This window comes from Columba livia, chromosome 21 (genome assembly GCF_036013475.1).
Source record: "Columba livia isolate bColLiv1 breed racing homer chromosome 21, bColLiv1.pat.W.v2, whole genome shotgun sequence".
NCBI lineage: Eukaryota > Metazoa > Chordata > Aves > Columbiformes > Columbidae > Columba > Columba livia.
This window is the reverse complement of record NC_088622.1, coordinates 2,770,291-2,782,255: the sequence shown is the minus strand read 5'-3', so window position 1 is coordinate 2,782,255 and position 11,965 is coordinate 2,770,291. Positions and strand designations below refer to the sequence as shown.

Sequence of the window (11,965 nt, the reverse complement as noted above, 5' to 3'; positions counted from 1 at the left end):
GAAAGCAGCGGATCGTGGCCGTTGGGCAGCCCTGGTGTCCTCTGAGCCTGTGCCAGAGGCTGGGGAGGCACGGACACGGGTGCTCGGGATGTGCGTGCTGGTTTGGTCTCCTTCCCGGCCTTTTCGCAGGTTCAGCAATTTGGTAAGGGACAGTGTGGTTGCTTCGATGGCATGAAAGGCTCAGCACCCCAACTTTGGGGGAAACTACGCGATTCAGTGGATACTACACTGATTGTTGAAAGATGTATTTTATTATCTAGGCTTTTTTAGTGTACAGGACGGAACTTTGCATAGTTTTGGATGTGAGAAACTCAGGCTTGCTACAACAAGGCCAGCAAAACCAGTGCTACATGGCAGAGCGTTGCATCCGTTGCTTTAGCTTAGACGGAGGCGTAACAGTGTCAGAGACGGCACGTATGGCGTCTGTGCTGGCATCCTGCACAGACACAAGCTCTGATGGGTTTGTGAACTCGAGCTGGTCGTTTTACACGTACCTGCCTGTCTCTCTCCTCCCATCCTCAACCTGTCTTTCCTGTAAAGGGGCAGGCCCTGCATCTGCAATGAGTTTTTAGAACACTTAGCACAAAGGACCTTTGATCTCCGTCAGAAAATCAGAGGTTTGCTGTCACACACCTAAATAACAAATGAGGAAGTTTCCCCTCCTTTTCTGGGTAGAATAATGGAGGCATATCCAGAATAATCTGTCCATGGAACTGGTGATAGAATAAGGAAGGAAGTCCTTATCTCTTCACTTTCAGACCTGTGCTTGAAGCACCATCTCTTCTTGTAAAGTGCTTTACAGCACAGTTCGCTCTTTGCAGTTGTTGGCACGTTTGAGCTGAGAGAAATGCAAGATCCAGATTTTGCTTCGATCTAACATGACATATTCCAGAGGTGGGGAACTAAATGTTGGAAAATGATCGTTATTTATTATGTTTACTGTGCTAATGCCTCTGTGAGCAAATTAAGAATCACGCTTTCACTCTGCTAGGTGCTGTGGAAACACACAGCGAAAAGACATGGCGATTTGTGTTCCCAGACTTGAAACCGTATTCTGGTCCCTCAGTGTGGAATTTGCAAAGCGCACCTGGGTCTCTCTCTGACCACGTGTGTGTGGATTTGCTCAGATCTTCCTGATCTGCTCTCCAGTGGTGAATCTCTTTACACTAATCCTGAAAGCTCTACTGTTAAGAGGCTGGAGCTGAACAACTTCAGACTCCTGCCGTCGAACTCGGACATCCAGAGAGGGCTCCTGGTCTACATGGCAGCAAGGAGAGGTAGGGAGGGCTTGTTAGTAACTTTTAGTGCTTGTAAGAGACTGACAGGCTTGAATCTGTGCCTCTTGGATCCCCCCAGACCTCACCGTTTTCTGCCCAAACACCTCACGTTGTGTGTGGAAAACCCTGCCTGGTCCAGGTCACGCACTTCATGTTGAGCCACCGTGGTGAGGTCTCACTCTTGAGTGCTGAACCTTTGCACAGCTTGGCCGGTGCACCTATGTCATGGCTGGGATCAAGTGTCTGTTTTTTCCAGGAATGAAACACAGCCCAGTAGTTGCTGCCCTTCTAGACTGAAGACTCAGCACATTCACTTCACTTATGACTAGGTCCAGATTTGAGCCCAGTTTCTTCAGAGGTAAAAAGCAACTGAACTGACATGCAGTGGGAAAACTCCATGGCAAGTCACCTTTTCCTTTAAAGCAGATGGTAAATACAAGCTCTCTGGGTTATGCAAGGTCTCATTACAGCGGTTTGATAGGGGCAGAGTGCAGAGTAATGTAGGGTGCTGTTAGATCTGAGTGTGCATCCAAACCAGAGATCTGAGAAGCCTGGAAGTCCCGCAGAAGGATTTGTTTTGGAGCGTGAAGCCTGTTGTTGTTCTGCTCTGACCCCTCCTGGAGTACACACGGAGACTCATCTCTGGAGGAGGCTGCAGCCAAGCGTTCTCTACTCTTGGAGGTGAAGTTGCCATTAGGAATGGAACCGTAGGGCTGTAAAAAGAAAAAAGGCTTTGAGGACAAAAATACCCACTGTAAAAAGTGAAAAGAAATCAGTCCCAGGAAGGCAAGTTACAAAGAAGATGGAGTCAAAGGAAGTCTGAAGTGGTTTTCAAGCCTTTGCAGAGAGCTCAGTATGCCAGGCATGAAGGTTTTTGGGGCGTGTAAGAGCAAACCGTTCTTCTCACTGTATGGCCTTCTCACCTGACCTCCATCCTGAATCCTCTTATACGCTTTCACAGAGAAAGCCTGTGTCTCCCAGAGCCTCTTCCAAGCATTTTCCTTGGTTCATTAGGTGATAATAGAAAGTGATTTTTCCCCTGTCATCTTGAGCAATCAGTAGCATTAAGAATAAGAGCCTAAGCCTGAAAGCCTAAATGAGAGGGTTTGATGGGTATGTGTCTCCTTCATTAGAGCAAGGAGCAAGGATGGCTCCCAGAGCTTGCATTTCTTGGGAGTAGGCAAGAAATGGGGATCATGGTCAAGTGGTGTCAAGAGAAAACTGAGATTTGGGGCTTAGATTCCATTTCCAGATCTGCTGAACCCCAGAGGGGCATTTTCCTCCACCTTTACTGGTAGGAAGCAATAGCTTGTCCCATTAGCGGACTTTTTGTAGGGAGGGGTACCCGGCAGCTGGGAGCTGAGGGGCCAGAAAATAGCACCTGCAAGATCTCGGGCAAATCGCTTGGTGCACAAATGTGAACTCATCGCCCATATTAACCTGTATTTACTCAAAGTGGGACTGAGTAGCTGCACAACCCTAGTGTGAGTATGGTGCTTGTGTTCTGCATCTCAGCCTCTTTATGCTTCAGTTTCTTCACCAGTACAATGGAGCTAAAAGCAGCTTTCTCAAAGCGGTGCTTGGAGGTGGTGGTGGTCTTTGTCCTCCTCTGTATGAGGGATGGTGCTGAAATGGTGGGGGTTATTATTGCTCAGAAACTACCTTTTTAACTTTGTCAATGGCTGATTGTCACAACAGCAAATCCATTTCTCAGTGTTTGGAAGGCAAGTTCAACCTTCCCCTGTAGGAGAGCAAGTAATAAGAGGCACACCTTGGGACAGAGCTGAGAACTTCTGGCTGTTCTCAGAATTCTAAGACAGAACTCCTACAGAACTCTCTCTGTTCTGTCACCTTCTAAGACATGTGGGGCGGATTTCTTGTACTGTGTTTAAGGGGATCATTTTTTTCCCTTCTAGGTAGGATTCTTCCTGCACAGTTGATCCTACTTAGCATCCAAAGGTAGGGAACTCCATCTTGACAAATCTCCTTAACAACCATGCAACTTAATTTTGGTCAGTGTTGTCCTCTCGGGGCAGTTTCACATGGACCTCGTGCCATGTCTGCCACAGCTCATAACGGAAAATGAATTTATACCGTGTCTCCTAAGTCTTGGTACATCACTACACGGGAAAGGAGAAAGCTCTAGCGTGTCTTCTCAAGTTATTGCAGGTCATAAGTCTTGCCAAGGAGAGCAAGAGGTGGGTTGTTCCCACATGGGAGGGCACCCAGGAATCCAGAGGGACGTGTGGGGTGCCCGTGTCCCCCCCTGCAGCCCACGGGAGCTGGGGGGAGCCCCGCGCTGGCGGCTCCCGGTGCCGGCCCCGCCGTCCGTCGCTCACCCCCTCGCCCGCCGCCGGCGCGGCGCTTGCAAGCGCCTCTGCTGTTTAAATGGGCCAAGTTGGAGAAGCGGCGGCGGAGGGAAATCTTGTTTGGTCAGAGTCTCTGAACTAAGCTGTGACTTCTGAGCACAGATCAATATGTGTCTGTCCCGGCTCGGAGGGGAGCCCGACCCTGTACCCACCACAGCGAGGGGTCTGGGGGCAGCGGCGTAGGGAGCACATGGCGTGGCATGAGCTGGCGGCGATATAAGTGTATATGTCTGTGTGTCTCTGTGCGTGTGTGTATATATATATATATACATATACATATATGTAACGTAATACCATGTTTTCTAAAATTTTGTGCAGGAGTGGAAATTAAATGCCACCTCGCAGTGATCATAAAGCCTTCGGTGGGAGCGGGGCGAGTCTGCACTGTGCAGGTGAAGGTGGGCGGCCCCCGGGAAACTTCTCCGCCCGGCTTTGGGGAGCCCCGCGGGCAGCGGCACCGGCCGGGGCTGCGTCCTCGTCCTCCCCGCGGGCGCCGGCGGGAAGGGGAGGGGAGGGGAGCGGCGTGGCGGCGGGGGCGCAGCGTTTAATTTTAATTATTGCATATAAATAAATAAACCAGGTGTCAGTTTAAAGGAAGGAAGAGGGGGGGAGGGTGAAAAGGGGGCTGGGTGGGCGGCGGGGAACCCTCCAGCCTGGTGAGAAGGTGGGTCGATCTAGGGGAATCAATAAGCTTTTTTTTTTTTTTTTTTAAAACCAAAATAATGTCTACGGCAGCAGAGACCTCTCCGAGATGTCAGGTATTAGTCCGGAGGGGCAGATCTGCGAGCCACACAGCAGCTCCCGGGTCTACGGTACATTAGGCTCTCCGTGGGAGAGGGATCCCAGAGAGCTCTGCTGGGGAGCCAGCCCAGGAGATTTGTTAGCGGGCTGCTCCGGGGGATACCAGGCACCTCCGGCACCCGAGCGCCAAAGGTGCTTGTGTTGCTGCTGCTGCTGCTGCTGCTGGCGCATTTCATCCAAACTCCAGCCAGAGCGGGGGCAAGTTGAACCGGAGACATTAGAGCCACTGTGCTTTGGAGAGACGAGGGCGCACGGGGAGCGCAGCGGCACCATGCCTGCTATCAAGAAGGAGCGACTTGACAGGGAAGAGATGGCCCTGGCAGCCTTTAACCAGCCCATGGACACCTTACCTGACTATCTCGCCCCTCTGGCCGCCGCTGCCATTCCGGTGGTAACCCCGCACCCGCCGGCTTACGACCAGATCTTTGCCCACCGCGCGTACCTGGGCTTCCACGAGACCCACCACCCCCACCCGCACCACCCCCACCACCCCCACCACCTCCCCGAGGACCTGATGCTGGAGAGGTTTTCCTCTATCCCGGATTTCCAGCCCTTCTTTGACAACGGAGAGCCTTGCATCGAGGTGGAGTGCGGGGAGAACAAGGCGCTGCTCTACATCAATAAGTTGTGCCAGGGGAGCAAAGGACCCTCTATCCGGTACCGGGGAGAGTGGCTCACCCCCAACGAGTTCCAGTTTGTCAGCGGCAGGGAGACAGCCAAGGACTGGAAGCGCAGCATCAGGCACAAAGGTAAAGGCACCGCTCAAGCGCTCGGTTTGTGCCGGGGTCCCTGCGCTGCTCTGCTCTTCCTCAGCATCCTCCCTCTCGCTCTTCCTCAGCATCCTCCCTCTCGCCCCCGTGCTTTGGGACCAGGATCCGGGCGGGGGGGGTTCACCGCCTGCTAGCACGGGGGAGAGCTCAGGACCTCATCTCCTCTGGCTGTGCCCCCCTCCCTGTGCACCCCGCTCCCTCTCTACCGGCTCCCCATGCTGAGCGCCCCGGTCCCGGGCTTTGCGGAAAGCCGCGAAGTTTTCTGAGCGATTTGGGAACAGTTTCTCTGGGGTAGCGCTTTTTTTGGGGGGGGTGTGGGGGGCTCCTCTCTTCTGGACAGAAGTGTCATTTCGCGCGGGCAGAGGTTTGAACACGGAGCAGATCGTGGGGTGCGGGTTTGGCGGGGTGCGGGTTTCGCGGCTCGACCCGGTGGCCGGCGCCGCTCCGGAGCCCCGCGGCTGCGCTCGGCGGGGGGCGGCGGGCAGAGCCGCGGGGAGCGGCGGCGGGCGAGGCCGGGCGGCGGCGGGCGGGGCGGAGGGGGGTGTTCCCCTCGCAGCTGGGTGGTGCGGGACCTCCGCGGCGCTGGCGGCTGCTGACGGGAGCTGCCCTGCCTCCCTCCCCTCCCCTCCCGCCCGCGGTGCAGCCCGAGCCAGCGCCGCAGTCCCGGCACCGGGGCTGGCGCGGAGGAGCTGCTGGTGCAGGCGGCAGGTGGAGAGCGGGGAACCGGGGGGGAGCGGGAGAGCTGATGCGACACGTAATTAGCTGAGAGCTGGAGGTGTCAGCCCAGGGGGCTGAAGAGCTATTAGGAGGTGATTGACACCTCGTCTTGTTTATTGATCGCCAGAGAAAAGGGGAATAACTTCGGGGGCCGCTCTAATTGTCATTAGCCCGCTCGTCTCTTCTGTGTCTTTTATTACTGGGCTCCTGGCTGCTTTCGGGAAATCTCAGTTCCTCTGGGGTGAGTCAGGAGGACCAAGGTGGAAAGCACGGAGGAGCAGGGGGAGGCACCGCTGTCGCGGCCGCCCCCGGCGCGGGCAGCGCGGAGCCCCGCGCAGGTTCCGCGCAGGTTGCGCGGTCTGGCCGCTGCGCCCGGGCTGCGGGGGCGCGTCTGTCCCGGCCCCCCCGGCTGCGCTGCGCTGGCAGCCAGGTCTGGCAGGGGCTGAGAGGAGGGTTGTGCCGGTGCTGCTTTCCTGGCTGGCTGCGGGGAGAACCTTGGATGAAGGGGGTGGTGGGTGGGTGCTGGTAGGCAGGCAAGGGGAGGGGTGTTTGCATGGGAGGTGATTCGGGCTTCCTTCCCCCCCTTCCCTAAATACTTTCTTCTTGCTAAGGTGCTGATCCTCCTTCTTTTTCTTCTCTGCATCTAGGGAAAAGTTTGAAGACTCTTATGTCCAAAGGAATCTTACAGGTACATCCTCCAATCTGTGATTGCCCTGGGTGTCGAATTTCGTCTCCAGTGGTAAGATTATTGTTAAACTATGTGCTTTAGTTAAGACATCTCCCTTCTCCTCCACCTCCTCCCCTTTAAAAAAAAATGCCTTGGCTTCTGTGGTCATGAAGGGGTGATCTCTGAGGGGTAGGAACTGTCAGTCTGTGCCAGAGCACCGCTGGCACTGCCAGTGTACCTGCAGTGTGGTCACAGCCGAGCAGGAGAGGAGTTGGCAAACAGAGCAGGTGGGAAGAGCATCCTGAAGGATGCAACACACGGTGCGATTGTGCGGTTTTCAGGGGGAGCTGTCTGTACGCAAACAGCAGATCGTTCAGCAGCCTCTTCCCTGTTCTCACCCCTTCATTTCTGCGTTTTGTGCAGAGGTGTAAAAGGGCTAAATAAAGCAAAAGGGGATTATGGTTGCACCCACGTCTTAGAGTCAGAACAGTCACAGTTTACAAACCATTAGCGAATTTTGTTAGATAAGGAGGAACAAGCTCATCTTAAATGCTTGCAGGGTTTACAACATTCATACAATAGATCACAGTAACTACTTTCATAGATCTTCCCAAGTTTTGAGTTCCTTGTGTTTTCTGCTGTCAGCCTTTATCCTGAGACTTTCAAAATGTCTATGTACCATCAGCATTTTCGTGAAAGAGATGTTGATGCTATAAAAAAAAAGCTCCTGAAATCAGAGCAAGCTAAGGCATTAAAAACAGTTCATCATGTGTAGAAATAACCATAAAATACAATAACATCTAACCGGGATGACAAAGCTATTGTTTTGTGGAACTCAAGCAGGTCTTGGTCTGAAAAAAACACCATGATTTAAACCATTGTGAGTAGCACTGCGGAAACAGATGCAATTGGAAATTTACCTACTCTTACCCATTGAAATCAACCAGATTTTCTTTTATGGCTTCTTTGGAGGTCCTGTGGACAATCTCTTTTCACGCACAGTGTCTTTGTGTTTCTGAATGACAGAATTGCAATTTAAAATTATTTCTGCATAGTATATATGTGCATGTGTGCGTATGTATACAAATACACACAGCTGACGTGGGAAGGGGCTTAGAGCAATAACCAACAGTTGTTACATAAATTAATGTGAAGATACTGTGTCTGTGATGCGGATCTCTTGCATCTGTTTTGTGTAGCCATGGTCCATAGCAGAGTAGTAACTGTCCAGCAAGCTTACTAGTACTAGTTACACTGCAGCATTGTTGTGATGTGTTAAACCCAGCAAACCAGGTATTCTGAAGCCTTTCCCACGGGCTCGTGTAGTTCCTCCGAGTTTACGGGGCAAAGTGCGACGCTGTGTAATGAGCTTTCTCCAGTTCAGAGTGTTGCATGTGCTTTAGTTACCATCACGTGGATCAGAGGCCAACGAGCAGGGATCGGCAGAGCGGAGTGGGATGCCACAGGTGCTGGTGGTGGGGAGAAGTCTCTGGCCAGATGACACTGTCTACTGGGCACTTTGGGTACTAACTTGCATTAAGTGGTAGCCAAAAGGACACATTATCCTCTCCTAGCAGCAACATTTTTGATAGTTGCACAGGGATACTATGGATTTACAGATGGGAAGGCAGTTCTGCATGAAACTTTTAAAATAGGACTGAATTTGAGTAGTTCAGATAGAGGAAAAGAAGTTGGTATAGTTTTGGGAAAGGAGAAATAAATCCTTCTGGACTTGCCTCCTACCGCTTCCCCAGCTGTGCAAGTGAGTTAAAGGGGGTTCTGATGTCAGGATTTGCACAGCAAGGCCAAACCCCACTGAGAGCTTTTATCAGAACTCTGTTTCTTGGTGCTTACTGCATTTTCTGTACTGTAATTAGACCATACGTTTGACCAAACGACAATTTCACATTTTGAACCTGAAATCTGTTGGTAGTGCCTTGTCATAGCTACATACACTACATACTCAAAACAGTTATACAAGGACGAGGATTAAAAATTTGGTACAGTTTATCTTTCCCCATTTAGTGATCACTGATTTGAGCACCACTGAGACCAAAGGGCTGTTTCTTCTCAAATGTAGAAATACTTTCTATTCTATAGTGTGGGTAGGTAGAGTCTTGCAGTGCCTGTGTCCTTGTGCTACTGTGTTATCATATGGGGGTGAGGAGATGGGGAGCTGATAGCTGGTTCTGCTGGTCCAAAATCAGTCCTTGGACAGCAGAACAGGGCAGAAAAACTCAAGCGTTGCCTTCGCAACAGGGTAAGGGAGACATCTGCATCTTCCCCATCTGCTGCCGCAGGCAAAGGGAGCGCGACAAGAACCTGGTCCTGCTCCTCCTTCGGGAAAGGTTCATCCAGTTCAGGCAGTCCTGCCACCCTTGTCCCATCGGCCTGTCAGGGGCTTTAATCAACAGCAGCCATTGTTCTGAGGCCCAGTCGGGGTCTCTTTTGGGGTTGGGGAGAGGAGGGGTTAATCTGGAAAGGAAATTGCATCGTGCCCCAGAGCCGGCTTGGAAAACACGCCCTAGGAGCCGGAGCTGAGCCTGGCACGACCCCCCCGCGCCTGCCCCGCTGCAGCCGCTCCGGCTCCCGCAATAAAGCCGAGCCCGGCGGGCGGGACGCCCCCGCTTCCCACCCCGCGGCGAGCACCGGGCAGCGGCCCTGGCCCCCCCGCCCGCTCCCCCCGGGCGCGGGGCCGGCAGTGCCGGGGGCGCCCCCGCGGCGGCCGGGAGAGCGGCGCCCGGCCCCGCCGCCCCGTCGCAGCTCGTTTGCTGCAGCTGCAGACAGCGGCCGGCGCCGGGGCAGCTCCGCCACCGACCGCCGGTTTCCTGCGAGGCGGAGGGGGGAGCAGCCGCGTCGCGCCGGCCGCCCTGGCGCCTCCTCCCCCGGGCCGCGGCCGCCCCCGCGCCGGCAGCCATCAATCAGCGGCCGGGCCGGGGGGGATGCGGGGGGCCCCGCTGAGCCGCAGGGTCGCTCCGAGCGGGGGAGGATGCAGGAAGGAGGCTCGGGAATGGGGGAGCGGGGAGGGCATCCCCCGGGCCGCTTTGGGGGCTGGAGGGGCAGTGCCATTGTCTTTCCGGCCGTTGGGCAGCGGGTTTTGGCGAGGGAGCTGCGCCAGGGCTGGGTGCTTTGTGCTGGGGAGATGGGGAATGGGGCACTGTGCTCTCACCCCATCCCGGACTGCGCCTCTGGTTTTCCTACCCCTCTTTCTTTGTGCCTTTGCAGTCGAGGGTTTTTGGACCACAGGTCTCCGTCCCTTCAATTTTTGGAGGCACAGGATGCCAGGTGTTCACGAAGTTAGGTTGTCAGATGCAGACAGGGGTTTTCCCCCGTGTTTTTACATATCAGTTCTGGGCAGATACAGCTCATCTTGTTTGGAGCCCTGGATGGACTCCAGTCTATTCTGGTGAAACCCATTCACTGCAGGGTTCCCTCTGTCCCCATGGAACTTCCCTCTGTGCTCCAAATATACCACTCACACATTCCCTCCGTCTCCACTTCTAAACCCACAGCCAGGGCTGGTCTTGAAAGTGTCCTCACTGCCCGCGATCGTCCCAGCCATCGGGAGGGGAAACCCTAATGGTCTCGAGGACTGCACTAACATCTTTATTGCTCAGGCAAAATGTCTTGGATTTGCAAAGTCCAGTATCACATATCCAGTATAACAAAGGAGAGTCATTCATTGTGATAGATAGACTTTGTTTGTTTCCTTTATCAGACAGAGCGTGGACCTTCCTGTGTTCCATACTGGCCGTGCTGCCTCTGAAAGTGTCTCAAGACTGGACATTGGCTGCTCCTCGTCCTCTTTTCCCATCTTTTCTTGGACAGGGTGTTTGAAAGGCAGCCCGTGTTGGAGTTTGAGGTTCATGTCACAGGTAAAGAAGGGAAGACAAGCCTTCAGAATGCTCCCGTGGTGAGGCCATATTCAGACAACAGAAAAAGCACGAGAGATTGTTTTTTACCATGTCTCCTTTGTTGCATGTCAAGATGTGATAATTCTGCATAACTCGGTCAGTGACAATAGTAATGCATTTGCTTACTGGGGCTGTGTTTTGCTCTTGATTTGATTTATATGTGATTCTTATTTGCTTCTTTTTGCTTTTCGTTGTTATTGTTTTCTTTTGATGCCCCTGAGGTTCAGGCGTTAGTCCAAGACTTTGTCAAGGGTGGAAAATGTAACTGTTTGTTTACTTAAAAAACTGATCAGCAAAGTCCCAGTTATTTAGCCCGGAGATGTCTGAGGATTCTTGGGTCTCGCTGTTGCGGAGGTGCGGAGCTCTGCCTGCCCCGACCGTCCCTGTGTGTGGGGTCCAAATGCAGAGGCTGGCCCAAGAAGCGGCGTCCCCACAACGGACACGGGTCTTTCAGAGAACTCTCCTATGACAAGAGGACTTTGCCTGCTGGAAAATTCACTTGGCTGCCTGCAAAGGCAGGATTAAGTCTGAAATTTTACTTCTAACCGAATAGATTAGATTTAGGTTCCTTTCTGAGCTGCTCTGGACTGAAGGAGTTGAGCTGGAGAGTCTTGGGGTTTATGTGAAGGGGGCTGTTTTCATAACTTTGCCTGCGTCTCCGGGGACGGCCTTATGAATGTGGAAAAACCCCCTCTGTAAAGCAGACTTATAAACTTTTTATCCCCCCAAGGTCTTTGGCACAGTCTGTTGGTTTTTATTTGTGGTTTCATGCTGATTTGGATTGTTTGCTTTTCATCCAGCACGTTTTAGTTTAGCTTAGCATTGGTTGGCGTTTGGAGAGTTGGCTGGATTTTTGTTTGTAGTTTTTGTTGTTTTGTTTGTTAATGGACTAAATTCAGATGATTTCTAGAGCATGTGTACTGCAAACTTGTGAATTAAACTCGGATGCTTGATGCAACTTAATGCAGAGTTTGTCAGCCTCGGTTTGCACGGCTTTCCAGCCCATGGGCGGTGGGAACGTGCGTCTGCATCTCTTACGGAAGGATCCCAAAAATCTGCTGCTCTTGGGTCATACAGCACTTGGCAGGGGAAAACTGCTTGAAACGGGAATCAGTGTGGATATGAGAGGTGCTCCTAAATGTATTCTGCGTTAGAAGTTATTCCTAACCTAAAGCTCAGCTCATCAACAGGGTGCACTCCAAGTGCGTCATGTTGTCCACTGTCAGGTTTGGAAGATGGGTGTCGCACCGATAAAACGACTCATTACTGTTTACGCAGAGGCAGAACAAACCCAGATCAATGGCACCGAGAGTGCCAGCACAATACTGAAGGATTTAATTTGGTGGATTATTAAATACCCTTTGGAAAGGAAAATATTAATTGGATTGCAGTCTTGTGAGTGAGCAGCAGAGATGTGTAAGCAGCTATGGCTTAGGAAAATAATTTTGTC

At 52.6% G+C, this 11,965-nt stretch overlaps 1 protein-coding gene and 1 long non-coding RNA gene across 18 annotated transcripts in view; one reads left to right on the top strand and one right to left on the bottom strand.

The window, feature by feature from the left end:
- Positions 1-232: 232 nt before the first annotated feature.
- On the bottom strand, positions 233-5,185 carry LOC135575968 (uncharacterized). The gene is made up of 2 exons (XR_010467485.1): positions 4,959-5,185; positions 233-1,990 (listed from the first exon to the last, which is right to left on the bottom strand). It is a non-coding gene; the product is annotated as an uncharacterized LOC135575968 (long non-coding RNA).
- SAMD11 (sterile alpha motif domain containing 11) overlaps positions 3,268-11,965 on the top strand; it is a 97,803-nt gene continuing 89,105 nt past the window's right edge. Inside the window, exons 1-4 of one of the 17 annotated variants that reach the window (XM_065037965.1) lie at positions 3,270-3,868; positions 3,965-4,038; positions 4,385-5,196; positions 6,582-6,622. In XM_065037965.1, coding sequence (XP_064894037.1) covers positions 4,398-5,196; positions 6,582-6,622 — 840 coding nt within the window. In that variant the 5' untranslated portion in view covers positions 3,270-3,868; positions 3,965-4,038; positions 4,385-4,397. The other 16 variants (XM_065037958.1, XM_065037957.1, XM_065037960.1 and 13 more) reach the window with 16 other exon arrangements.